Source organism: Peromyscus eremicus, chromosome 19, assembly GCF_949786415.1.
Source record: "Peromyscus eremicus chromosome 19, PerEre_H2_v1, whole genome shotgun sequence".
Lineage (NCBI taxonomy): Eukaryota > Metazoa > Chordata > Mammalia > Rodentia > Cricetidae > Peromyscus > Peromyscus eremicus.
The window spans coordinates 48,574,578-48,602,474 of record NC_081435.1 but is presented as its reverse complement, the minus strand read 5'-3'; the positions used below and the strand labels follow the sequence as shown (position 1 = coordinate 48,602,474).

Sequence of the window (27,897 nt, the reverse complement as noted above, 5' to 3'; positions counted from 1 at the left end):
GTTTTGTGGTAGTAGGTGGTAGGAATGTAAGCCTGTCGTTTCCCTGGGGGCCTCCGAGTCTCATGCCATGGAGCAGCTGGGAGTCCCTCAGGGATGCCGACCTGGTAAGCAAGCTGATGCATCACAGAGTTCTTCCTCATGGTTCTGGGCTAGGCCTCAAGTCCTCATACTAGCACTAAGCAGCAGTACCAGTAGGACTGGAGATGGGGTGGACTCTGCCCATCTTTCCCAGATGAGAAGAGGCCACCTTGCTCACAGCGTTTGTGTCTTCCAGCCCCAAGACTGACATCTGTCAATTCCTCAGCCATGGCTGCAGGTTTGCCGTCAAGCATGAAGGAAAAGGCCCAGGTGAGTTACTTCCGAGTTATTTGTTGCCTGTGGGAGTTACATCCAGTAGAGTGTAGTCTCCAGTGTCAAGATAGGGTGATAAGGCTCAGTCTGTGTCTTCACCTATCTGGGCCTCGGGTGCCTCTTCTGTGAACTAGAAGTGATCCTCGTTACCTCGAGCCACATGGCACATGGGCAGTTTCCTTCCTCCCCTGCTACACTCACCTGCTCACTGAGTAGCCCTTCTCCAGTACCTTGTGTGTTGTGGGCTCTGCTAGGCAGTGGAGTGCCATCATAAATAAGATTTCTGTGTTTGTGCACTCTACACATTTTTCTAAAGCAGAAAGTACTTAGAAAATGTCATTTGTCAGTAATCTGCAAACATTGTTGCAGTTACAGAAATGGTTATGTCACCGAAACCAAAACATAGCAATAATCTGTAAAAATAATGATGAGATAATGATATCACAATGAACTATTGCTTAATGCAGAGCAGGAGCTACTGTGACCCAGGAATGGTAATGCACTTAACGCCTGAGAAAGGCGTCTTCATCCACTATAAAGACAAGGTGACAAATCACTTGGCTGTTACAGGCCAGAGCTGACTGCCCTTAGGCTAGGGAAGGAGGTGGGAAGTGGCCATGTTGGGCCCACATGTGTGTGTGTGGGGGGGGGCTGTTTCTCACGTGTTCTGTCATGATAGTCTCATCCCTCTCATACTCTGTAGGCAAAGACCAAGACAGCCAACAAGATGGTCAACTCTGTGTTGCATCCTGCATCAGGAAAGGCAGTGGTCCACCTGCTCTCTGGGAAGTCACCCAAGAAGTCGGCAGAGCCCTCGGCAAACACTGTCTTGGCTTCAGAAACTGAGGAGGAGGGCAGTGTCCAAGCCCTCGGTGCCACTGCCAAGCCTGGTGAGAGGCCCCCAGAGCCTGGGACAGGGAGGCAGGCCTGAGCACTGGTGTGCTGTTTGAGACATTCTGAGTGCAGGTTTGTCTCTGTGACAGTCAGGGTCTGCACCAACAACCATTTCCCCCATTCCTGACCTCCTAGGTCTGCTGCTCAGACAAGACGGGCTTTTCAGAGGGTGGCATTTCCTGCCTTTTCTCTCGGGTGGGTTACAGGGACCACTGTGGCCACTTAGAAACTAAATGGAAAGGCATAGGCCTGTTTGCATTTCTTAGGTAGAATAGGTATGTGCCCAGTCTGTCCCCCATGCGCCAGTGTGATAGCAAAGAGTAACTTAACCATTGGGTGCTGCTAGCCTTCCCAAGGCCTCAAGAGCGATGTAAAAATGGGTAGTGAGGGTCCCCACCCCAGCTGGGGGGGCTTTGGGTCAGGGCAGATAGCTAACCCGTACAGGTGAGAAAGTGCTTGGCACCTAGATTTGACTAGCAGCTGGCATGGGGGCTCTGGGAAGGGAGGTGAATGTGGAAAGGGTACTCAGTCGCCTGTGTCCATCCTCAGGAATGTTGTCAACCGGCCAAGCCAGCAGTTCCAGTGAAGATACCTCCAGCTCAAGTGATGAGACAGATGTAGAGGTAATTGGCACCCATCCCCAGGCATGCTGTCTTCCGGCCTCTGGCCCTCCCAGAAGCCTTGCTGGTGTTTGGATCCCAGTTATCCGCTCAACAGTCATGTCAGTAGCTGGAAAGGTTACAGCCGAGGCTGAGCAGTTCTGGGATGAAGAACATGGTACTGCTCAGGATGTGCTGAGCATCAGGGTCCAGTGTGATGAGAGGGAGACACCCTCTTGGGTGGTAGGCATGGAATGCCAGGAGAGGAAGACACAGAAGCAGAGACCTTGATTGGAATGTAACTGACGGGATCGGGGTAAGGCTGCCGAGAGGACTCTGAGCCTAATGGAGAATGTAGATGCTGGGCTAGAATTGGACAGGACCCTTAGTCTGCAGCCTCGTCTCTGAATTTTGAATACATAACATCAGAACTTGAGTCTACAAAGTGAGCTGGGTAGGCAGACTTCCTACCTTCGTGGGGAAGGAAAACAGAAAGCCATAGGGGTCAGCCTGACACCCGGTGAGCAGATGTGGCAGAAGTCACAGCACCAGCAGAGACAAGTGGAGGGGGCTTGTGTGTCTGAAGCACATGGATCTGCAGTTGCTTGCGTGAGGGGAATGTGGCTCGAGAGGAAGTTAGACAAGGCAGAGCCTCAGTCCTCTGTCAGGTAGCAGGCCAGTGTAGGGTTAGGGGTTATCTGTAGGGTCACTGAGGGGCCGTCACAGGGTTTCAAACACAAAACTGAGGTAGTGAGGACCACTGGAGGGCTGACATAACAGTGACAAGGTGTCCCATTTAGAAATAACTGTTAGCAGGTGTAGCCAAACCGCAGCCTGATACAAAGCCATCATCTTATATAAAACATGAGGGTGTTTTTATTTAGGTTGTTAGATCCTGGGCATGAACTTTGTAAATTACAGTGTTGTATCATAATGTCAAATGGTTGGACAGTTTAGACGGAGGACCAGCAGGAGCCAGGGATAGATTGATAGAGTGCCTAGGGTGCTGCTCCACCAAACGCAGTGACCCTGTGAAGGCTGAGCCATCCCCATCTATCCAAGATGTGGCCACAGGCTGCTCCTTACCTTCTCTCTTGCTCTTGGGCCCTGAGTATCATAAGGACCCCTCTGGATCCCCTCACTCCAGGCCTTGCTCCTGGAAGTCTAGCACCTAAGTATACCACATTGGACCAGAAACCAGTGTGGATCTCTGGCAGCAGTGAGCTGTTTGGGAAGAACAGGATACTGAAGGGTCGTGTGGTGCATGCGATGCAGAAGTAGAGCTGGGGCTGACTGACCTACCAGCTACCTTAGGCTGTCACTATTTTGGGACACTGAGGAATTCCCAGGAAGAAGCTCATGCCAGTGCAGATACCTGGCACCTCTCCCTGGATAGCTGCCACAGGCAGATGCTTTTTAGTTTGAGGGTCCTCTCAGGATGGACCCTGTTGTGTGTCAATGGGCATGGTGGCTGAGTTCTGCCTGAAAGGTAGCCAGGGGTCCTATAAGCCTTTGTGCTGCCCTTGGACAATCTGTGCCTTTTTGGAAAAAGGGAGTAAGATTCTGCCTGCCTCTGGGAGATGGGAGAGCGTGTGCTTTTAGGAAGGGGCTTGTTTGCTACCGATGTTTTACAGTCTTGCATCTAAGCTGTTAACGCCCATTATGCAGGATACACAGACAAGGAACTTCCCTTAAGCATTCAGGAGGGTGGAACCCGGCAGGGAATTAGCATAGGGAGGATATCAAGATCAAGGTCAGCAAGCAAGGCAACAGTTACTCAAAATGGGGGCCAGGGCCCTACAGGTCCCCCTTTTACTAGAAAATGAGCTTCTAACTTAGGTTGCGTGGGACGTCATCAGGTCACCTTACCCGTCATGGAGATGCCTGCCCAGGCCACACAGGTGCTCTGTCTTAGGTTGGTGAGCGCCCCCCAGGCATTACCCATCTCTGAATACTCATTATCATACAGGCTCAATCGTGTGTGAGCTGCAGAGTTAACTGCTGCCAAAGATCTCAAAGTGGCGCTGGGCTTGCAATCTGTGTGTTCGACACAGAAAAGACCAACATAAGTCCTAACCCACCCATAGCCAGTAGGCTAAAGGCAACTGAGCCATTCCTAGGAAGGGGCTTGTATTGGTTACTTTTCTGTTGCTGAGAATGGCCCCTATAGGCTCATATATTTGGATGCTTGGTCACCAGGGAGTGGAACTATTTGAAAGGATTATAAGGATTAGGAGTTTTAGCCTTGTTGGAGGAAGTCTGTCACCACTAGGGGTGGGCTTTGAGGTTTCAAATGTTTCAAAAACCCATGCCAGACTCCATTTCTCTACCTGTGGATTAGGATGTAGCTCTCAACTACTTCTGTAGTACCATGCTCCCTGCTGTGGTGATAATGGACTAAACCGTTATGTCTTAGTTAGGATTTCTGTTGCTGTGAAGAGACATCCTGACCACGGCCACTCTCATAAAGGAAAAGCATCTAATTGGGGTGGCTTACAGTTTCAGAGGTTTGGTCCATTATCATCATGGTGCAACAAGGTGGCGTGCAGGCAGATGTGATGCTGAAGAAGTAGCTGAATGTCCTACATCTTGACTTGTAGGCAACAGGAAGTGGTCTGAGACACTGGGCATGGCTTGAACATATATGAGACCTCAAAGCCCGCCTCCACAGTGACACACTTCCTCCAATAAGACCACACCTACTCCAACAAGTCTACACCTCCTAATAGTGCCACTCCCACTCCCTGTGAGCTTATGGGAGCCAATTACATCCAAACTACCACACTCTGAAACTGTACGCCAGCCCCCAATTAAATGCTTTCTGTTACGAGTGTTGCCTTGGTCATGGTGTCTCTTCATAGCAATAGAACAGTGACTGAGACACCAAGGCAAGTTATAAGAGTTTAATTGGACTTATGGTTCCAGAGGGTCAGAGTCCATGATGGTGGCGCAAAGGCATGGCAGCAGGAACAGCTGGGAGCTCACAGTGTGATTCAAAAGCAGGAGGCTGAGAGGGAACACCAGGAGTAACACGAGTCTTTGGAAACCTAAGCCTACCCCAATCCTTCTCAAACAGTTCCACCAGTTGGGAACCCAGTACTCAAACATGAACCTCAGGGTGCCCCTCTCATTCCTGTTGCCACAGAGCTTGACAGCAAAGGGGAAATGGTTTTCTTCTGCTGCTTCTGTCTCCTGCTTCTAGGTGAAACCAGCCCAGGCCAAAGTGTCCCCAGCCCCGGCCAAGGAGCCACCAGCAAGAACAGCCCCAGGCCCTACCAAGTTAGGGAGTGTGACGCCCCGGCTCCAAGAAGGCACACCGGCTGCACCAGGGAGGACTGCAGACACAGAAGAGTCGGAGAGCAGTGAGGAGGACTCTGAGAGTGAGGATGAGCCCCCTGCTGGGGTGCCCAGCCAGGTGAGCCCAGGGAGGGCTGTCCCTTGGCCCACTGCCTGGGGCTCCCGATGCTGGCAAAGCCACTGTGTAAAGAGGGCCCATTCTAGAGTTCATGGAGAAGAGTGGGGGCGAGTTAAAAAACGGCCAGGGGCCTTCAGTCCTGTGGAAATGGCCCCTTGGGCCCACACTGCAGCCAGAATGGCTGACTCCTGGGGGGCAGGTCCTACACTCCGGTGATTACATTATTTGCCTTGGTTTCCATAGTGGCGAGTGTACAACTGTCCTCAGTGTAGCTGGCCCTGCTGGGAAGAGACCCGAAGGTTTCTTCATTCTGAGTCTCTAACTCACGCTCTTACTGCCTCGGCCTCCCAAATTCTGGGTTTCTGGGCGTGTACTATCATCAGACACCATCACAAAGGCAGCTTGTAAAAGAGAAAATTCAACTGGGTGCCCACAGATTGAGGATTAGAGTCTATGACCATCATGTGGGAGAGCAGGGCAGCAGCCAGGCATGGAGCTGGAGCAGCAGCTGGGAGCTTAGATCTGATCCACAAGCAGAGAGAAAGCTAACTGGGAAACCTCAAAGCCAGTGACACGCCTCGAACAAGGCCACACCTTCTAATCCTTCCAAACAGTTCCATCAGTAGGGGACCGAGTATTCAAACTTGGGAGCCTATGGGGGCCATCCTCATTCAGACCACCACACGTGCCCTGGGGAGTCTTGAGAAGTTTGAAGTTCTTCTCTCAGCTTTTCTAGCCAAACCAGACCCTGAGCAGTCAAACACTGGACTCTGTTCTGTTCCCGTTTGGGGGCCTTTCCCGTGGAGTGTAGTTCCGTTAGCAATCTCATGGCCCTGAACACATCCTGGGATGAGCAGAAAGGTCTAGAAAGCCGTTACATTTAGAGCAAGGAGGAACAAGGCAGGGCAGTCCACATCTAGGACTGGGGGTGGGGGACAGCGTGCGTGCAATTGTGAAATGTTAAAGACAAGCTGGTTGACGATGTGAAGTGGCCAGGGAAGGCCCCAGAAGGAGAGCTATAGCCAAGGACCTGAAGTTGAAGGGGGCGTTGAGGCTCTGGGGTAAGTTACAGGTGTACAGACCCACCCTGCTCGGGGCTGCATTGTGGGTGCTGGTTCAGATCTGTAGAGACAAGCTGAATGCAACTTGTGAGGAGTCATTGCTCCTCACAGAAGGTCTTAGAAGGTTCAGAGCCACTTACTTTCCAGGAAATTTGGGACAGGGTGGACAAGACCTTCATGAGAAGACAAGGCCTGTGGCCGCCCTGCCAAACCCTAGAGGCAGTGGCGAGCCTTTGGCTGATAACAGTAGGGAGAGTGGATGAAGAGGAGGCCATGTGGGAACTGGATCTAGGAGGCTGAGGACTGGCTTTCTGGGGTCCTGTTGCGGTCTGCCACAGGAAGCCCAGGGAAGCTGTACTTTCCTGTGTTCAGGATGTCCCTTACCAGCTAGCTACCTTTGCATACCCCGCCTCTGCCCTGAGCCCTGCCAGCTGTTCATGACTGGCCAGACTCAGAGGCCAGTACCTGTACCCACAGAGTGCACTTTTCCAGCTAAGGATTTAACCACTTACGTGCAGGGGCTGTCCATACCGGTGTCACTGGGGGCTAAGGATGTAGTGGCCAGGTGAAATGGGTCAGGTCTCTGGTGCTAAAAGGATATGGAGCTGGTCATTGCCAAGGAACCAGAGGGCCAGGGTAGCTAGGACTCCAGTGAAGGTGAGAAGGGAAATTGATGTCTCGGGAACCTCTGGGCTTTTTCCTGACGGCATCGCCAGAGGAACTTAGAAGAGTGAATTGGTTTTGTCTTTCACAGGTAAAGGCCCCTGGAAAAGTTCCTCAGGCCGGAGCTGCCTCGGTTTCTGCCAAGATCTCTGGAAAAGGGCCCATCTCAGCACCACCAGAGAAGACTGGGCCCGCAGCCGCCCAAGCCAAGGCAGGAAGGCCAGAGAAGGATACAGAGAGCAGCAGTGAGGACGATTCTGACAGTGAGGAGGAGGAGGAGCCAGTTGATGTCTCCACCCCTCAGGTGAAGCCTGGGTGGGGGACATCACAGCCTAGACCCAGCAGGCCGCTGGACCTGTCCACTCAGCGGGTCCCAGCCCACCTGCTCTGTCAGAGCCTTGCACACATCCAGCCTGTCCCTTCTTACTGATAATAAGACTGTCTGTCTGTCTGTCAGAGCTTTGCACCTATCTACCTTCTGATTCACTCCTCACTTTCTCACACCAGGCGAAGACTTCCAGAAAGAACCCTCAGGTCAGGAGTACTTCAGCTCCTGCCAAGGGGTCCCCCCAGAAAGGGGCTCCTCCAGTCACCCCTGGAAAGGCAGGGCCTGTGGCAGCCCAGGCCCAGGCTGGGAAGCCGGAGGACTCGGACAGCAGCAGTGAGGAGTCCGGGAGCGACGCCGGGAAGACACTAGCCGCTGTGACCCTGAGAACAAGTCCTGCCCAGGTGAGGCCAGGAGCCCTGTGCCCTGCCCAGAGAGGCCTTCTGGCTGTAATCCTCGCCCTTCAAAACCAGGGCATCTTCCCCTGATCTCGCCCTCTGTCACTCACAGATGAAACCTTTGGGGAAAAGCCCTCAGGTCAGACCGGCTTCCGCGGTGAGCCTGGGGTCCTCCGGAAAAGGCGCCCACCCGCCCGGCCCCGGGAAGGCCGGGTCAGCAGCTCTCAAGGTCCAAACGGGAAAGGCAGAAGAGGACTCGGGGAGCAGCAGCGAGGGGTCTGACACCGACGACGGGGCTCTGACCGCAGCCAAGGTGAGCCCTCGCAGGCCTGAGCACAGGAGCCCGTGTGGCCGCACGCTCCAGACCCTTCCCTCCAGGCGTCCTGTCTGCGTCTCCAGTTCCTGCATGTGTCCTTCCTGGGGCTCCCCAATGATCTCCTGTGTCTCCCTCCAGGCAAAGGCTGTGGGGGGGAGGGCTCCCCCCGCTGCACTCCCTCCGAAGGCGGCGCCTGTGGCCCCCCAGGTCAAGAGTGAAGGGTGTAAAGAGGACTCCGAGAGCAGCGAGGAGTCGACGGACAGCGACGACGAGGCGGCGGCGCCGGCAGCTTCCGCTCCGGCTCAGGTGGGGAGCCCGAGGAGCAGAGAGGGGGCCAGGAGGAGCTGCATCCCAGAACAGATGTGGCCTGTGAATCAAGGGGTCTTCTCCAGCCTTCCTCTGTGCTCTCCACAGGCCAAACCAGCTCTGGAAAAGCAGGCAAAGGCTTCCCCGAGGAAAGGCACCCCCGCATCGGCCGCAGTCACCCCTGTGCTAGTGAGCAGCTCATCCTCCAGTGAGTCTGAGTCAGAAGCTGCTCCTGGCGCCACGAGGGTTCAGGTGAGGCCCGCATTTGCCCGGGTGGCTCACTGCTCTCCCCCAAGGGGCATCTCAGGCCCCTGTGAAACCCTTTCACCCCCTTGTCATTCTAGGGGACGTCTGTGGGGAAGGGCCTCCAGGGGAAAGCTGCTTCGGGACAAAGGATGGTCCCAGTGCACCCTGGGAGGACAGGGCCTCCAGTTGCCCAGGTCAGGGCTACAGCTCAGGAAGACTCGGGGGACAGCGAGGAGGAATCCAGCAGTGAGGACGAGGATGAGACCCCCCCAGCACAGGTGAGGTAGGGAGGAGCCAGCCTGGACCAAGACTGAGGATGGCTCACCTGAGGCTGCCCTTGGCCCAGGGAGCACAGCATCCTGGGGCTCAGACACAACTGGGCTTCAGGTTCCCCTGCCCTCTGTTTCCTGAGCCCCCGGCTCTAGGTTCCCACAGATCTGGCTGTGTCCCATGCACTCTGTCCACTGCCGTTCTGGGCAGGCGTTCTGTGGCTTTGGCCTTCAGGGAGGTCCCACCTGGACAGGGTGCGGTACTGTGCACACTATTCCAGCAGGATGCGGTGGGGCTGTTTGGGGGTGTTTTGCAGTAGGGCTAGCCAGGCATGGCACCTCAGATATTTTAAGAGGAATGGCATATTAGTGAGGAACTGAAAGTCACCTGGTGAAGCAGAGGGGACGATTGATCTTCAGGCAGAGAAGCAGCTGAACAGAAGCAGAGAGCTGCCTTTTGTAGCACCACAAGCAGGGTGGGTGGCAGAGGCCAGGGGCGGGTTACCTGAGTTCAGGTGGTGGTGTTTGCTTTTGCTCTTTTGGGGGGCCCACCACCCAGCTCCCATATAAATCAGACATGAAGCTTATTAATTATGAATACCCAGCCTTAGCTTGGCTTGTTTCTTGCCAGCTTCCCTTAACTTTAATTATCCCATCTAGTTTGCCTCTGGGCTTTTCCCATTCCCTTACTTTTGTAAACCTTACTCTTACTCCATGGCTCACTGTGTAGCTGGGTGACTGGCTCCCGGAGTCCTCCTTCTCTGGCTACTTTTTCTTTTTCTCCCAGATTTCTCCTTCTATTTATTCTCTCTGCTGTCAGCCCTGCCTTTCCTTTCTCCTGCCTTGCTGTCGGCCATTCAGCTCTTTATTAGACCATCAGGTGTTTTAGACAGGCACAGTAACACAGCTTCACAGAGTTAAACAAATACAACATAAACAAAAGTAACACAGCTTAAAATAATCCACAACATTCAGATTCAGCTATACAGCCTGATGAATGGTGCTATTCCTGGGGCCTTGGCTACCCTTCTGTCAGAAATCCACCCTTGTGGGTAGAGGTAGGACCTCACCTGCTTACCTACTGCCCAGGGACCTGCCTTACTGGCTCAGATTCAGGGAATCTGACCCCTCTTCTGACGTTCATGGGTATCAGGCGTGAAGGTGATACATAGACAGATGCATAGGCAAACACTCATCTGCATCTAAAAAAACCTTTCAAAGGAAAAAGGATGAGGTTAAACAGAAAAACCCCTAAGCTTGAGCTACTCCCGGAGCATATATAAGTTTAAAAAAAGAAAGAAAGAGAAAACCTGAAGCAATATTTCTATCTTGTTCTGTTGCCTCCTCCTCGGTTCCTACTTCATGGCCTGAGGTGGATGCTTGAGCTCCAGCTCCCTCTGCATTCCAAGGAGAAGACAGACACAGTCTTCTTTATACAGTACTCAACTGCCATTGAGTAGAATTTAATGACGTGGCACCTTAGCTGAAAGGGAACCTAAGAAACAGTTTTGTCTGGGTAGGATTGTACCTACTGGCTTTACAGTGTGGGATTTGAGTGTTTGTTAGTGACGCGCACTGTGTTAAACATGCAATCTCCTGTTCAATTTTTACAAAAATCTCACAGGTGTGTTTTATTATATACTCCTTTTATAGAGGTGAAAGTGAGGACTAATAAACTTAAGTGATTTCTCTTTTGTTTGTTGTTTTGTTTTGTCTTGTTTTTGTAGACAGGTCTCACTATGTAGCCCTGGCTGTCCTAGAATTCGCTCTGTAGACCAGGCTGGCCTTAGACTCAGAGAGATCTGCCCGTGTCCACCTCCTGAGTGCTGGGAGTAAGGGCGTGCGCCACCACACCTGGCTTGAGTGACTTCTTAAGTCCACATTGCTGTTAGTTGGGAAGAGCATCTGCACAGTGTTCTTTATTATTGCTCTATGGCAGGTCCCCTTCAACCTTACTAATTCCCTTCCTTCCTTCCAGGCCAAGCCCTTGGGGAAACTTCCTCAGGCCAAAGCCAACCCCCCTCCCGCTAAGGCGTCTCCAGCCAAAGGGCCAGCGTCTGCATCAGGAAAAGTGAGCACTGTAGTTGCTCCAGCAAAGCAGGAGACCCTATCCAAGGCAAGTTGGGACCACAAGCCACAAAACAAGTTGGGCTAAGTCTAAAAGGGGGTCCAGCTGTGACCTAGCATTGATCACACTCTGCACTAGTACGGTACCCATAGCCACACACTATAGAAGCTTGACCAAGAAGGACCTACCTGTCCCCTTCCTCCTCCAATGCCGTTGCCACCTCTCAATTCAGGGAAAAGCACCCGTGAGTGCTGGTCAGCACAGTGCTGTCTCTGCAAGGGGCCAGCAGTCTGTTGCAGCCGCAAGAAAAGCGGGGTCCCTGGCGACCCAAGCACAGAAGGGGCCAGTGGCTGGAGCGGGGAAGGACTCGGAGAGCAGCAGTGAAGAATCAGACAGCAAGGAGGAGGCCCCGACCCAGGTACCCAGGCGGAGCTGGGGTTACAGCAGCGTTTCAGCCCGGGCCTGTAGGCACAGCTTTATATGCCTCTGCGTCTCCCTGGGTTCTCCAGCTCTTTCTCCTAACTGCTTCTCCAGATAAAACCTGTGGGGAAAACCTCTCAGGTCAGAGCTGCCTCAGCCCCTGCCAAAGCATCCCCTGGAAAAGGAGCCCATCCGGGAGCCACCAAGAAGACAGGACCTGCAGCTACCCAGGCCCAGAAAAGGAAGATGGAGGACTCAGAGAGCAGTAGTGAGGAGTCTGACAGTGATGGGGAGATGCCATCAGCCGTCATCCCAGCCCAGGTGAGGTCTGCCAGTCCTGAGAGTCACTGTCACCAACTCCTTAGTCATAGACTGACCGTGGCCTGGTGGTAGGGAAGAGCGGGTAGAAGTTCTAACTCCAGGATCCCTTACCCCAGGTGCCCCCCATGTTCCTGGATGAAATGTGCTGGAAGTCTCAAACCAAGGCCACTCTGTATAGGACATCCTAGGTTACTCCTGTAACATGCAGGGTCTCCACAGCCCTGGCCACAGCAGTCCATGCAAGCTGAGGAAGGTACTGCCAAGGTGTGTGAGGCCAGCCTGCAAAGATACCCCTATCGGAGAGCTACGAGGCAGCTTGGGCTCTGTGGCCAGTCTGTCCAAGGAGGGCCTGTCTGGCTCAGTGAAGCCTGGGCCCAGGGAATGGGGAAGAAAGAGAAGCCGCCTCTTCCCCAGACCATTGTCCAGTCTCGTCCTGGTTGCAGAGGGCAGTGAGGCTGGCTCTGTTCAGGTGACGGGTCTAGTTCGAGCTCGGGTGTTGCTGATGCAGCCTGGTAGACCTGATAGGCGATGGCATCTGATGTGGCACCTTAGGAAGGTGGCAGCAGAGATCATCAGAAGAAATGGTCCCTGTCAGTTTCAGCCAGTCATGACCTTATAGAAAGTAGGAAGTGTCATGTACAAGTTGAGATATTCTAGCTTCTCTTGAGAAACTGGCGGCCTAGGTGTTATTTGCTGAGTGAGTACAGTCCCATCCGTGCTAGGAGGCATAGAGCCCTTCCTGGGCCTCCCCTGAGTTGGCATCACCACCAGCTCTTCCTCACTGATTGACAGTTCTATGACTTGGGACCACATGGTCCATGAAGCCTGTTCTTTTTGTTTGTTTTGTTTTTGTTGTTGTTTTGTTTGGTTGGTTTTTGGTTTTTTGAGACAGGTTTTCTCTGTGTAGCTTTGGAGCCTTTCCTGGAACTCACTCTATAGCCCAGGCTGACCTCGAACTTAAGAGTTCCGCCTGCCTCTGGCTCTTGAGTGCTGGGATTAAAGGCGTGCGCCACCACGGCCCAGCCGAACCCTGCTCTTAAATGGCTCATGCAGGAAGTCACACTGTCCGCTGGGCAGTGGTGGCACCTGCCTTTAATCCCAACACTCTGGAGGCAGAGGCAGGCAGATCTCTGTGAGTTCGAGGCCAGCCTGGTTTATGGAGCAAGTTCTAGGACAGCCAGGACTACATAGAAACCCTGTCTCAAAAAAACAAAACAAAACAAAAGACCACACTGTCCTTGGAGACTCAGCACAAGAGGTGCTGTGTTTCCTCCTCAGCTGGCCACCCTTCCCTGTCACATGCTTATTCAAGTCTTGTCCCCTCCAAAGGATGGTCCCTCCCAACCTGCCAAAAGCAAAGCCTCAGCGCCAGCACCCCCAGAGAAGAACGTAGAAGAGTCCTCAGAGAGCAGTGATGAGGAGCTGCCGTCCGCCCAGGTAGGTTGTGACTCCTAAAGGCCCCACTGGCCGAGCCAGGCTGACACTCTCTGGGAAGAGGGTCCGTCTTTCCCGCAGGGCAAGTCTCACCACATGCAGGCAGCACTTCCCAGCCTCTGGGCTCTTGTCTGTCTTCCGATACACCCCTCGGCTGGGGACAGTCCACAGGGCATGGTAGGACATGGGCTTCACACCCCCAGGTGGCTTCACACCCCCAGCCCCACCTGCTGGGCCAGGATCCTCTTATGATTCAGGTATTTTGTGAAAATGGAGCTGGTATGGTCACTGTGTACCGATACAGGTGGTCCGGATCCTTGGCCAAGTCCCCTGCCTGAGTAGGGATGCCTGATCCCTGTTAGGAAGGCAGTCGTCCCGGCTGCCTGTTTGGCAGGCCAGGGATTAGGACTCCTTATCTTCTCATAAAGAGGCTCGAAGAAGCCAGCCCTGCTCCCCAAGCCCCTTCGGTCCCTGTACTGTCGGGGACCTAGAGCCTTGCCTGCAAGCCTGGTTGTAATCTGTGGGCCTCACCCCAGAACAAGCCTGGACAACCTATTGCACCTCATTTTCTGCTGTTGCCTGTTCCTGCCTGGCCTTGTCCCCGTATGAGGCCCAGGACACCACCTCTGGCTTCAGAGGCCCAGTGTAGCCAGCAAGATGGTACGCGCTACGTGCTGTTTGAAGGAGAGGAACTGTAGCAGAGAAAGAGCTCTGGGAATGGTGTTTAAATCCTGGGGGTCTGCACTTCCTCCTGCCCGGCTGACCCTATAGTCCGCTTTCACACTCTCCCAACCCTCATCGGTCCCAGTCCTGAGCGGGTTGGCTTTGTCACACTCCACTTGTGTCCCAACACCCGCTGGTCTCAGGCCCGTCATCTCATCCCTCAGGATTTCAGTATGCTGCTGTGCAGTCTTTCTGCGGCACCTCCCTCACTCCTAAGGGACACCACCCAGCTTGGAGGGAAGGCTGCCTTGATTTTTCTCTGTATGAGTGGACTAGCACAATTAAAATGGCGTTATGCTGAAACTGAACTGTTAAATCAGTGCATTAGTCTTGAAGATCCGCAGTCTCTATTTTGAAAAAACAAAGCCTGGAGTTTCTGGGTTCCCAGAAGGATTCAGGGAAGTGGGCACAGCCCGGGAAGCCGTCATTTTGCCCCTCTGGGAGAATCCTAGCTTACATGTGATTGCTGTCATTATTGGGCATTTATGGAACACTTCTCTATTGATAACTAGAACTGCTCCTGCCTCACCCTCCCAAACTGGGGTGTGTGTGTGTGTGTGTGTTTGGTTTTAATTAGCCTGTCAATGGGGAAAAGGGCTGGGTACCAGGGCAGTTGCCCAGCTCCAGATCAGTGCTGACCCCAGGTCCCTTCCTGCAGTTCACCCCTGTTGTGTGGTGTGTAAACCCCGAGACCGGCTGGAACCTGGGGTGGGTACCAAATTAGAAAGAACGTGAACATGTGAGGTGATGCCGACATTAAGTAGCGTGGATGATCCATTCCGTGTTGTAGCCTTGTATCACAGCACATCATACACCATAGTTTTTACCGCCCACTTAAATTAGTTCTAAATGTAGGAGTGATTGCCACATTTGTGCCTGGTCCCTGTGGAGACCAGAAGAGGGCGTCAGATCCCCTGGAACTGGAGTTACAGATGGTTGTGAATTGCCATTTGAGGACTAGGAATCAAACCGAAGTCCTCTAACCTCTGAGCCATCTCTCCAGCTCTCTGAAATTATTTTAAAGGCTACTTCATCTGTCATTTTGTCAAAACAAAGGCGTAGGCCCTGTCCTGAGTCAGAGCAGGGAACTTGTAAAAATCTGAATTGTGTTATTTAGTTAGGCTTGCATAACTAGGTCTAGAAGGAACTCCTGCCTGGTCCCTGGACAGCTGTCTTCCAATCCTGGATCTGAAACCAGTTTGCTGGTCTTCCTGGCTGAGGTGCTTGCTGTCTCTGATCATCAACCTCAGCTTCTGGGGTGAGGTTGGGGGTTACAAACCTCAAGTCTCCTAGCTGCAGCCCCAGAAGTGACATTTCCAAGTCCCTCCATAGGGTTTTGTTTTGTTTCTATTTTTCTTTCTTTGGTGGTTCTAGGGTAGAACCCAGGACCTCATAAGTGCTGAGGACACACCCTGCTGCTGAACTGCCCCCACTTTGCCCCAGATTTACTGGAATAAGGGCACAGTAGGTACGAGCCTAGCTGAGACATCAGGCAGTGGGCGCTGCCCAAAGCACCCCTTGTTTGCTTCTGTGAGCATCATTCCTGCAAATGGGAAGGGCATCTCCATGCCCTACTCTGCTCCCAGCACCCACGGGCAGCAGTGAGATGCCTTGGTGAAGGTGACTTCCTCTTTCACTGTTTTTCCTCCGTCCAGTTCCTTGATCAAAGCACAGTCCACATGTGCTGGGCTTGTGCGTTCCTCGAGGTGGGCACACCCAGGTGGGGGCTGGTCGCAGCCCTTCCACAGATGGGCACCTGGATGACAGAGTGGGGGACAGATGCTTCAGACCGAACCGCCGCCCCCTGTGCCTAGCCTGCCCTCGGCAGCCAGGCCACGCCCACCTCCCTCTCCTGCCCTCCCTGCACTGGGATGGGGCGGTGTGGGCAGGTGGAGCTGGAGGAGGCTGTGCCACCGCACGGAGCTGCTTTTAACTTCCCAAGACGCTATTGTTCGCCTCAGTGGGTTTGCTGCCTCTCTTGGTCCCCAACAATCTGTTCTCCTGTCTTCTCACATATATATAGATCCCCCTCCCTCCACCACAAGCCTTCTCCCACTTTCCATCCTTCTCCTTTTCATCACGTGGGAAGGAAGGCTCTGGAAGTGGCAGATCCGAGCGGCCGCGGGGGAGGCTGTTTGGCAGGGTAGGAAGGGCCTGAGTGCAGCAGCGTTGCGGCTCTTGGTGGGTACCACAGCGCTAAGCTGGTCGCTGGCTCTCCGTCTCGCGGCCCCTGGAGTGGTGGGAGCCCGATGAAGCGTAGCAGGCGGGCAGGGTGTGGTAGTGGACCTGACTGTCCCTCTGTGGGCCTCAGGCCGCCCTCCACTGGCCAAAGCACAAACAGCCTTGACCCAGCCCTGACATCTGGAGAGTAGAAAGAATTCCAGTTCCCTGGCTCCTCACCCTGTGCCTTCATCAGCTGGGGCTTTGGAAGGAAATAGACGGAGAGTCCCCCGGTGTGTGGTGACACATTTGGGAGTCTGTAGTTCACTGCCAAAGTGGCCTTCCCAGTACTAGGATCTGCTGCTGCTTTACCACCTCGGTGAACTGCAAAGCAGACCCAGAGGTGAAATGATGAATCAAGACTGCAAGAACATGTCTGTAATCCTAGCGTTTAGGAAACGAGGCAGGAGGGTCGAGAGGCCAACGTGGTGGGCCCCACAGTGAAACCCTGTCTCAGGATTTAAAAAAACAAAGTGAAGTAGAATGGTGACCCTCCACACTCTCCTAACCCTCAGCACCCCAGTCCTGAGCAGGTTGGCTGTATGCACACTCTGCTTGCTTTCCGACGCCCGCTGGTCTCGGGCCGTCTTCTCATCCATCAGGATTTCAGTGTGCAGCTCAGAAGGATAAGGGTTTCCTTTTCAGCACAACCACAAGACAGTGTGACAGCTAGAAAGCTGACCAGGCAGGGTGCCTGTTTTCTCCAAAGCAGCTGATGAGTGACATTTTTTTATACTTGTCCTATTTTAGGATCCAAATAAGGTTAATGTGTGGTGGTGCAGAGACAGGTTGATCTCTTCATTCAAGGCCAGACTGGTCTACATACCAAAACCTGTCTCAAATAAGGGCCACACACACTACATTATGTTCTTGAACCCTTTCTTACTCTGTTGGTTTTTCCACTACCCATCGACCCTGTTACCCAGGGCCGTTTGTGTACTAAAGAAACTGGATCAGTATTAGCTGGGGTTGCATGCTGGGCCACACACCTGTATCAGGGTCTCTGGGGAAGGGGACAGTGAGACTTCAGGGAAATCATATCTTTTTTTTTTTTTTTTTTTTTTTAAGATTTATTTATTATGTATACAGTGTTCTGCCTGCATGTACACCTGCAGGCCAGATGGGGGCACCAGATCTCATTATAGATGGTTGTGAGCCACCATGTGGTTGCTGGGAATTGAACTCAGGACCTCTGGAAGAGCAGTTAGTGCTCTTAACCACTGAGCCATCTCTCCAGCCCCGGGAAATCATATCTTATAGCCAGGCTACTATAGGAAATGCTTTTTAGAACTTCCCACTTAGCAGGTGGCTGGACATCTGATATCATCAGAAGAAAGATGTTAAATTAGACATTCTAGCTCGCGCCTTGCTTCCGATCTGGCTGTGTGGCCCAGGCCCTCCTCTTTTCCTCTCTGGACTTAAGGCTTTCCCATGTGTCCAGTGGCATGAATACTGCTTACCTTGGGGGTCACTGTGAAGGTCAGCTGGGCTCCTATGAGAGCTGTGAAATGCTATGCTGGGTGTTAGTTGGTATGGGGTGGGAGTGGGCTGCAAATGCCCAAGCTCCTTGAACTTCTTGCCTTACTTATAAAACACTCCCTTAAGCCGGGCGGTGGTGGCGCACGCCTTTAATCCCAGCACTTGGGAGGCAGAGGCAGGAGGATTTTTGTGAGTTCGAGGCCAGCCTGGTCTACAAAGCGAGATCCAGGAATGGAGCAAAGCTATACAAGAAACCCTGTCTCCAAAAAAACAAACAAACAAACAAAAAAAAAAAAAAAAAAACTCCCTTGCCACACACCTTTAATCCCGGCACTCAGGAGGCAGAGCCAGGCAGATCTCTGTGAGTTCGAGGCCAGCCTGGTCTACAGAGTGAGATCCAGGACAGGTGCCAAAACTACACAGAGAAACCCTCTCTCAAAAAAGAAAGAAACAAACAAACAAAAACAACCCTCCCTCACCCATTTCCCATTCCCTTCCCCGGCCAAGCCTTTAATCACTGGGTGTGTGTCTTTTGTTTTTGTTTTTCAAGGTGATTAAATCCCCTCTGATTTCTGTCGACCCTAATCGTAGTCCAGCTGGCCCAGCTGCTACCCCTGCACAAGTCCAGGCTGTGAACACCCTAAGGAAGGCCCAGGCCTCAGGCACCACGGCCCAGAGCTCCTCCTCTGAGAGTGAGGATGAAGACATGATTCCTGCCACCCAACCCACCACTCATGGTGAGTGCTGCTGCATGTGCTGCTCAGCTAGAGGGGGCTGCTGCCCTGTACGCCTTCCCCATTGAGACCAGGAGGGACCAGACAGTAACCAAGTGGCCTAGCAGAGGCACTGGCCAGGAGGACTGGGGGCTCAGCCTTGGACCCTGCATTGTTACCTTGAGGGTAGCTTATTTGCCTTGTTTTGAAGGAATTCTATTCAAGGCTTCTGTGTGCCGTCTCCAAGCCTGAAAGAAAGCCTGAGCATTTTGGTGGCTGAAAGCCACAGGGACCAGCAGGCTAGTCTTAAGGTAGAGCTCTGCTATAGCCAGCTAGCTGTGGAGTGGGCTGTTAGCCCGGCAGTGAGCTCCCATCCCCTGTAGCACACAAAAAGAAGGTGGGTAACATTTTATACTTGGTCTCGTCCCCAAACCTAAGATGGACTAGTGTATTTGTGTGTGGCAAGGCCCTCTGGAAGCTCAGCCATCTTCAGTTGCATGTTAGGACGCTGTGTACATTGAGTACAGACAGTACGATTCCTACTGGCAGCAGAAAGCTGCTGTGTATTTGGCTAGTACATAACGGGGACATACGACCTTGTTGGGCTGTGATGGGCATGTCTTCCTCAGCACCCAGCAGCTCCCCCGCTGATTCCTAACTGCGAGGAGTCTCTGGCACCATGATCTAGCTTGTTGCTCAAGAGGGAAAAGATGAGGCTAAGGCTTGGAGTCTGCCCCTGTAGCCATTTGAAGGTGCTGAGCCTTGTCAAATGACATGATGAGAGCTGCCTGGAAGACTTGGGGAGGAAAGGAAGCTAGCTTCCGCTTTATGCTCCCTAAGCCCAGCACCGGGTCCACGGGAAGGACTGGGAATTGGGTAATGCCTTGCTGAGGAGGAGTCATGCAGCTTCCGTACCCTGATGTACCTGCCCCCTCGTCTCCACTTCAGCCATTAGAACCAGTGTGACTGTGCCCACATCCCTCCCGCGGACAGCCCCCCAACCCAGCAAGAGTGAGCAGTCTAGTCGGGTGCCGAAAGGCAAGAAACCCAAGGCAGCATCCACTCAGGTACTGTCGGGTAAGAGAGGGCTGTGGGAGGGTCACTCTGCCGCCTCGGTGTGTGCTATTAGGTTGCATGGCAGTCGGTGGCTTGCTCCTGGCACCCTGGCACTGTCATTCGAGCCTTGGCTCCCAAATCCCCATGATGTTGTCAGGAAGAGCAGGCTAGGTGTCCAAAGGCAAGTGGAGTGAATCCCTCCTCTTCCCAGCTTGGTGGACTCTGAATTCGTTTTCTATCTACTAGTTTTGAAATGCTGTAGATAGGAGTTGCTCGCCTCGCCTTTCTTAGTATTCAGAATGGAAGTGACCTTATAGCATTTTTTTTCCTAGCCATCACCAGTCTCCGTATCATTAACTAGTAGGACAAGGTTAGTGGACACTGTTTAACTAAAACTAAGGGCACATCCCACCAGGGTCAGTCCGGGCCTACCTGGGTCTTCCAACTCCCAAGTTCATTGCTCTGTGGGCCCAGTGGGGTTTGTTAACTCTCATGTGGAGAGAGGAGTCCACTGCACACCCAACCTCCTGAGGGCAGGAGAGAGCTGTGCTAAAGCATTGGGTAGCCCCTGCTTGAGGGGCTACTGTGCCACCCCGTTACTGGTGCATTACACGCTGTAGTGCCAAAAGGGCTTCTGAAGCGTGTGGCTGTGAGAACTAATAGGCAGTGGTCATCTCAGCAGATGGTACTGGACATCTGCCCTGCTGGGCACTGAGGCCACAGCAGGTACAAGGCCCTCCTGGGGCTCCCGAGCCAGCACAGAGACAGCCATTAAACAGGGAACGTAAGATCAATTAGTTGTCAGCCAGGCAGTGGTGGCACACGCCTTTAATCCCAGCACTCGGAAGGCTGAGGCGGGTGGATCGCTGTGAGTTTGAGGCCAGCCTGGTCTGTGAAGTGAGTTCTAGGACAGCCAGAGTGGTTGCACAGAGAGACTGGTGTCTCGAAAAACAAACAAACAAAAAGCCAGTAAGCAGACTGGGGAGACGGCTCTGTGGATAAAGTGTTGCCATACAAGCGTGAGGCGCTGAGTTCATTGTCCAGTACCCACAGGAAAAAGCTAGGCATGGTGGCAGGGGTTTGTAATGCCAATGCTGGGGTGCCTGAGATGTGTCAATCCCTGGGGCACACTAGCCAGCCAGCCAGGTCTAATTGGTGAGCCCCAGGTCACATGGAGAGATGTGGAGAAGGTGGATGGCTTCCTGCGAACACCACCTGCATTTTACTTGGAGAGTCAACATGAGCATGGGTGTGTTTGAAATGCGTGCGTGCGTGCGTGCGTGCGTGCGTGTGTGCGTGTGTGTGCATGCCACGTGAGTGCCAGTGAGACCCAGCTAGGACCCAGCCTTCAAGTGCTTTGTGTTTGGGGAGCTGTGTAGACCACATTAACCCCACTCTCCTCCCACACATGGGGCCAGGTTCTCTCTGCCGTGCCTCAGTGAGAGCCCAGCATGGTTGTGTGTCCTACACCAGCCCTTACTCTACCTGCCTGAGCCTCAGTGTCCTGTACATAGTAAGAAGCTGCAGTGCCCACCAGAGAGCTGTGGGACAGATCATGGGAAGGCTCATGCGGTGCTTCCCACATAGGGCCTGGCCCTATTACGTCCCTCTCTGTACCTTCTCTTGTACTCTTCCTGTACCAAACTAGATCAGCAGTGCTGTGGAGACACCCTCTGTGACGCCCCCCCAGAGCACACCTGTCCAGTCCAGAGCAACCAACAAGCTCAGAAAACCCAAACTCGCTGAGAAGCAGCAGCCTCCCCCAAGCTACCCCAGACCCTCCAGGAGCTCAAGTAACAGCAGCGATACCTCTTCAGAGAGCGAGGCGGATGCCAAGAGACCCCAGATGGCCAAGGCAGCCCCCAGACTGGGTGAGGATTCCAGGAGGGAGGGCAGGGGAGGAGACACAGCCCGGGAGAGCTGTGGGCTCTGGCCTTCTCCCCCCACCCTGGGCCTGTTTATCCACTAGTGGAATAACTCCACAACTGAAAAGACCTGAATCCTGTTTGGCTTCTGGCAGCTTCTTCCTATCAGGCTCCCATTATTGAATGCCCCAAGTCTCCGGACTTGGCTTCCCTTACAGGGGAAAGCAGAGAAATGAGAGCCTCAGGAACCAGAAAGGAAACCTGGCATTCACATGTGTCAGGCAGGGTGCTTTGGATAACATCAGTGGGTGAAAAATGGGAGGCCTTGTGCAGGAGGAACAGAGACCCAGGCTTTGCAGCCTTCCTGAGGAGCTCTGCCTAGCCTGATTAACGGGGCCACCAGGGACCCACACCCAACAGGAAACCTTTGCTTCTGCACTAGATCCGGACCCTTCCCAGAAGGAGATTGTGGTGGAGGAGACCCCTGATGAATCCAGCGAAGATGAGTTGGTGGCCCCCTCACAGGTAACTAACTGCCAGGGTAAGGGCTAGAGCTTGGAGCTGCAGCTTTAGATCCAGCCACTCCTTGGATCAAGTGTCTAGGTTCCATTCCCAGGGCCCTGGTAAGGTCCTGCCTGTGGGATGCCCTTAATCAACAGAATAGAGCCTCACCTGCTGCCCTGGGGTCGAGGGAAGGGATTCAGATGGATTCCAAGACATGCCCAGATAAAGCCACTCCTTAGGTCTCTCTTAAGGCTCTCCTCGGGCTGGAGACATGGCTCGGTGGTTAAGAGCATTGGCTGTTCTTACAGAGGACCTGGGTTCAATTCCCAGCACCCACATGGCAGCTCACAACTGTCTGTAACTCCAGTTCCAGGGGATCTGACATCCTCACAGACATACATGCAGGCAAAACACCAGTGCCATTTAAAAAAGGAAAGGAAAGGAAAGGGAAAAAAAGGCCCTTCTGTACAGGACAGACACTGAAGATTTCCTCATTTGTGGGGAGCGTGTGGGGGTCAGAAAACGACTTTGTGGGGTCTGTTGTCTCCTTCTCCTCTTATGTGGGTTACTGGATTGAACCCAGGCTGTTGGGCTTGTATGGCCATCTTAGCAGCCCCAAATGCTAATGCTGTTCTGTCATGGTAGTGGTCCATTGGCAGTAAGAAATCCTCCTTTTAATGGGCCGTAGATATACATCGATTCACATAGTTTCGAAGGACACACCGAGGGCCCGTGGGCTCTGTGGGCTCAGTGCCACTTTCCTGCCTGACTAGATTAACCTGGTCTTGGGGCACTGCGCTGATCTCCTCAGCAGGCCTTGACTCTGGGGTAAGGGGAGGGGCCCACTGCGTCTTTCACACTGGGCCTCTTCAGTCTCTCCTCTCAGGTTATGTGACTCCTGGGGTGACGGTGGCCAATTCCCAGGCTTCAAAAGCCACTCCCAGGCAAGACTCCAACCCCTTGGTTTCCTCTGCTCCGGCCACCAAAGATAACCCAGATGGCAAGCAGAAAGCAAAATCCCAGAACGCAGCAGACACCACGCTCCCTAAAACTGGTGAGTAGGGGATGTCGGGATATGGAGGGCCAGGCTGCTGGTCCCTGCTTGCCATCAGAAGCAGTCATCTCACCAGGGTTTGCCTGGGTTCCATCAGAGTCTCTCAAATGCAAGCCTACGGGGTCCTCTGTGGGAACACAGCTGGGGGCCAGGCCCGGGCTTCCAGCTCTGGGCACCCTGGCAGTGGGTGTACCCGCCCCTCTGGAGCTAGTGAAGCTGTAGCAACTTCTTTGGGCTTGTGGAGGAGGCCTTGGCTCCCCAGCTGTCCCTGCTGACTTTCTTATTTCCTTAGTTAGTGGGCCAGGGTATTGGGTAGAGGGACTCGGAATGACTCAGACTTGGCCGGCAGCCCTGTTTGGAGGACTCAGTATATAGAGGAGACCCTGGGTGATGGACTGGTCTCTGGGGTGCTCTGACTCACTCACTCTGTAGCCAAAGCTCCTGGGCCCCTGTGTCTTAACCGTGCAAGGCAAGAGCAATGCCACCACGTACTGTCAAAAGTATAACACACAGAAAATTGTCACATGACATTTGGTGGGACCCAGGGGAGGGGACTGTCAGGACTGCCTTACATAACACAGAACAGTACATCCCACCTCCCCACTCCATTCCAGTCAATTTTTCCTTGAGGCAAACACTGCTAGGGTCCAATCCCTGAGCTCAAAATGTGGGAAGTCTGTGCTGCTGCTGCTGCTGCTGCACAGGGCGGTAGAGACTTCCCCGGGCGACCTGGGAGGCGCGAAGTGGATAGAGATGGGAGCGAAAGCTCTGGGCTTGTAGCCCCAGCTTTCCTGCACTGGGTCAGAGGCGGGGTTGTTGCTCACTTTCTTCTCCAGTGTTCTTGTCGGTGTGAGAGGCGGGTGCGACAGGGAGACATTTTCGAGGGGGCTGTGGAAGGTTTTTTTTACACGTGTAGTCAGCACACAATTATCAAAGGCAAGCAGAGGCGTGGAAAATTCTAAACAAAGGCTGCACCAGAAGTCACTCTGGCAGGCAGTAAACCTGCTTAGTCAGCCGCCACATGCATACACAGCAAGCACACCCAGAGTTCTCCCGCCCCAATCCGCCTCTTGCCCCAGCCTTGATGGGCCAAGGACCCATTGTCTGTCCACAGACAGGAGCTGAGTTTCAGTCCGCAGGACCTTCCCTTGTGTTATGAATCTACACCTCATGGCAGAAGACACTATAGCTTCTTCTTGTACAGTGGGAAACAGGCCTTGAGGGACTGGGACCTGGCCAGCGCCTTACAGTGTGTTGATAAAGGCAGACCTAGAACCTGAGTCACTTGTGGCCCACCTGTTGTCCCTCTGTCTCGCTGACAGACTTCAGGCCCTCTCATTAACATTCTGAGATCACTGTCCGTCCCCGACTGTAATTGGGTAGAGTTTTTGATGTGAGGACATAAAACAGAGCTGGAAGTTGGAGGTGAGATTCCTGTTTAAGGCATGAGCGTAGGAGACAGATGGGGCAGAGTGACCCCGGGGCCTCAAGTTTCCCATCCGTACAGTTGTAAGGAGATGCACTCCCTCAGTCCTCATGTGTTGTGTAAGATCTGTCCCTCAGCTTTCCAGACCTGTGACCTCCGAGACCTGTGATTCACAGGTAGGAAAGGGGCCTCCCCAGGCGCCACACCTCAGAAGCCCAAGAAGGCCAAGAAAAGCACCCAGACCTCAGCAGCACCCACACAGGATCTGCAGAACAGCATCACCCAGCGCCTCCGGGAGCAGCCGTGGCCCCTGAGCGAGGCGCAGGTGCAGGCCTCTGTGATGAAGGTCTTAACGGAACTGCTGGAGCAGGAAAGGCAGAAGGCCACGGAGGCCATCCAGGAGAGTGGGAAGAAGGGCCAGAAGCGGAAGCTCGCAGGGGACCAGCTGGCAGCTGGGACCCCAAAGAGCAAGAAGAAGAAGCAGCTGGTGGCTGGGGCAGGTGCCATTACCCCAGAAAAGACCTCCAGGACTTCCAAGGCAAAGTCAAAGCCAGACAGAGCGGATGCTGATGGCAAGGGGAAGGAGTCCCCTGGCTCCCGAGGGGCCAAGGAGAAGCCGGAAAGTGAGCTGGGGTTAAAGGTTGAGAGTGGAGAGCCGGGTGACGCAAAGAGCAAGAAGGAAAAGAAGAAATCCAGTAAGAGTAAGTGACTCCTTTCCCGGGCGTGTGCTGCGTGCGGGACAGTGGAAGCTGGGAAGTGGTTTGTCCAGAGTGGCGGGGTCTGGTGGCAAAGCCAAAACTAGGTTGCAGATCTCATGGGCCAGTACTTCATCCCTCCTCCCCACAGCCCAGGGTCCTTACAGTGCCCAGCAGTTACACCCACGTTAGCCCCAACTCCAGCTCACACGATGGAGAACAGGAGCACTGCACTCCAACCTAAGGGACACCAGAGGCCCACTGCCGGTCCCTGGGGTGCAGAGTGTGCCCGCATCCTCATCCAGAGCCCCTTCCCTCTGGAATTCAGTTCCTCGGGGAAAGCAGCCGTTTAATGGCCCTCCAGACTGGAACCTCTTGTTTTGTTTTGAAACAGGGTTTCACTATGTAGCCTAGCCACCTTGAAATGTGTTGTGTAGACCAGGCTGGCCTCCGAACTCACAGAAATCCACCTGCCTCTGCCTCCTAGGCACTGAGATTAAAAGGGTGCACCACCACGCCCAGCAAGGAAATCCTCCTGAGTACTGCCTGCCCATCTGTGGCAGGAGTGGGGGAGAAGAGGTATCTGGTCGTCTGATCCTCCTACATAAGGACCTGCTGCCCCTCAATGTCCAGAACCTATGGGGCTCCTGTCTTTTTGTTTGTTTGTTTGTTTTTTTTGTTTTTTCGAGACAGGGTTTCTCCGTGTAGTTTTGGTGCCTGTCCTGGATCTCACTCTATAGACCAGGCTGGCCTCGAACTCACAGAGATCCGCCTGCCTCTGCCTCCTGAGTGCTGGGATTAAAGGCATGCGCCACCACCACCACCTGGCTGTCTTTTTTAAAATAAATATTGGGGGAGGTGTTCTTAAAGTGAGTTCATTCAAGACTGGACATGTAACTCAGTGGTAAAGAACTCGCATAGCTGGTGTTGAGGCCCTAGATTGTGTGGTCCACAGACAGGAAGAAGGGAGCCCTTGCACCTGAAGGGTGGCCTGGCCCCACCAGGGCCTGTTTCCCCGTGGTGTAGGAGCTGGGAGCTGTCATGGGCCTCCTGACCCTGACTCACTCAGTGTCAGTATCTGTTGCTCAGGAAGCTCGCTTTCTTCCCTCAGAAAAAAAAGACAAGGAAAAGAAGGAAAAGAAGAAAGGAAAGAAGACCTCAGTCAAAGACCCTGACTCGCTAGTCAAGAAGAAAAAGAAGAAAAAGGTAGATTGAGTTCCTGGGAGCTCTTGGGCCAGAAATTCAAACCCTTCCCCTTCCCTTTCCCCTCCTACTCTCATTCCCCTTTTCCTTTCCCTTCCCCTTCCCCTTCCAACACCTAGACCTGTTCTATGCCACCCTTCCAATCTAGTGGACCTTGTGAGGAAGAGCAGGGGAGGGGGGATAGGAGAGACCCCCATGGGCAGAAAACTGGGTAAGCTACAACCAGCTTCCAGGTGAGAAAGGGTAGGAGGAAGAGCCTGGCCTACATGTCCTGGCCAGGATGCTCACAGAAGGAACAACCATCCATTTCATGAGGTCAAAGGCTGCTTGGCCCAGGGCTGGTAGCACAGGATAGCCTAGCAGTGGAAGCTGCAGGGGTGTGGCTGCTGAGACAGCCCATGAGGTACAGCCCTGCCTCCAGGGAGTCCTGCCCTGTGCAGGTGGGACGGCAGTGGTGAGGGCCCGCAGACTGAGACCTTGTTGCCCTTCTCTGCTCACAGAAGAAGACAGCCCAGCCTGCCGTGTGAGGCCCAGCACAAAAAAACAGGTACCTGACTCTTTGTAGCCTTCCTGGGCAGCTGGGTAGGCCCAAAGGGAGGGAGCTCGAGAGACAGCGACTCCCTTCCCCAGGGTCAGAGGGACTGAGGGGCATTGTTAGCAGGAATGGAGCCCGAGCAGATCTGGTGCCCTCCCTTGGCTTTCTGTTTTCCTCCGTGGATATAAAGTTCAGGAAATCTGACCTGGTTCCTTTTCTTCTCCTAGAGTCTTGTCAGAGTGTGGCCGTCCTCAGACCTCTGACATGGCCAGTGTGAGTTGGGACTGGACTTTTTAACTTACCCTCCCTCAGCAGAAGGTGATGGCCGGCTCCAGCTTGTGCTGCTGGCCAAGCCAGTGAGCCTGCGAGGAGGCGGCAGTCCCGGGAGGAAGTGAGATGAAGCACACCCACCTCCTCTGAGTGCTGCATAAGATGTGTACAGTATATATATTTTTATAAGTGACCTGCCTCTCCCCCTTGAAATCCCACATGCCCAAAGGCCTCAGGACCGACCTCCCTCTGCTCTGCAGACCCAGCCAGGTTCTGCTTGCAGTTCATCCCTGGCTTACCCCAAGGCCTTGTCCTATTAGTTTTCCAGCTCTTTGGGGTTTGGTTTTTTTTTTTTTTTTTTTTTTTAAGAACTCAAAATAAAAGACTTGAAATGTAAAGGTTTGAGTTCCCCCATGCATCTGGACTCGTCCTGCTACTGACTGCTTAGGAAAGACAGTGTGGCCACCGTGGAAGAGCACAGGGCCAGCCCTCGGGGCTCCTGCCTGCCTGCACGCCAGTGTCCTACCGTACTGTGGGTAGGACAGTTTGCTAAAGACAGAGCCTCGGTGAAGCTCCCCAGGGGCCGATGTCGGGAGGGCTCCCAGAAGGAGATGGCCTCCGAGCTTGAGGAGAATTGAAGGTTGGTCAGATACCAGAGTAGGTGGCACAGGTGACCGAGGGGCCTTTGGATGTTTGGGAGTTAGGATGACGTGGTGGAAAACCTCGGTGGCCAGCGTGGGAAGAGCCAGTAGACTGGGCCGTGAGTCGCCCCCTCTCCAGGGAATAGTTCGGTGCTGGGGAAGGCTGGAAGTGAACAAAGCCCACGTATGTGTTGGGGCATCACTGGGGTAGACTGAGGGAGAAGGGTGGCAGCACACCTTTGCTGCCTCTGCAGAAACGTCCAGAAGCCACCTCAGCATAGGGCCCTGGGGGACGGCCATTCCCGTCATTCCATGTTGGTGTGGATTAGACTGCAGAGAAGGGTCTCATTGGCTGTGCTGATGCACAGTAGTTAAACTGCAAAACGGACCGATGTCGCTAACATTCGTTTCCGACTCCTGGGTGGTA

At 53.6% G+C, this 27,897-nt stretch overlaps 1 protein-coding gene across 1 annotated transcript in view; it reads left to right on the top strand.

The window, feature by feature from the left end:
• The window catches only part of Tcof1 (treacle ribosome biogenesis factor 1), a 34,994-nt gene extending 7,820 nt beyond the window's left edge, over positions 1-27,174 (top strand). Inside the window, exons 4-26 of the mRNA XM_059246117.1 lie at positions 275-348; positions 1,055-1,241; positions 1,795-1,868; positions 5,047-5,259; positions 7,075-7,287; positions 7,491-7,712; positions 7,819-8,019; positions 8,161-8,328; positions 8,437-8,580; positions 8,673-8,852; positions 10,822-10,935; positions 11,144-11,329; positions 11,446-11,652; positions 12,982-13,089; positions 18,059-18,245; positions 19,170-19,288; positions 20,926-21,148; positions 21,585-21,667; positions 22,520-22,700; positions 24,303-24,827; positions 25,933-26,027; positions 26,525-26,571; positions 26,787-27,174. Of these exons, the coding sequence (XP_059102100.1) occupies positions 275-348; positions 1,055-1,241; positions 1,795-1,868; positions 5,047-5,259; positions 7,075-7,287; positions 7,491-7,712; positions 7,819-8,019; positions 8,161-8,328; positions 8,437-8,580; positions 8,673-8,852; positions 10,822-10,935; positions 11,144-11,329; positions 11,446-11,652; positions 12,982-13,089; positions 18,059-18,245; positions 19,170-19,288; positions 20,926-21,148; positions 21,585-21,667; positions 22,520-22,700; positions 24,303-24,827; positions 25,933-26,027; positions 26,525-26,551 (3,731 nt within the window). The 3' untranslated portion in view covers positions 26,552-26,571; positions 26,787-27,174. The remainder of the gene's footprint in view (positions 1-274; positions 349-1,054; positions 1,242-1,794; positions 1,869-5,046; positions 5,260-7,074; positions 7,288-7,490; positions 7,713-7,818; positions 8,020-8,160; positions 8,329-8,436; positions 8,581-8,672; positions 8,853-10,821; positions 10,936-11,143; positions 11,330-11,445; positions 11,653-12,981; positions 13,090-18,058; positions 18,246-19,169; positions 19,289-20,925; positions 21,149-21,584; positions 21,668-22,519; positions 22,701-24,302; positions 24,828-25,932; positions 26,028-26,524; positions 26,572-26,786) is intronic.
• Positions 27,175-27,897: the final 723 nt, after the last annotated feature.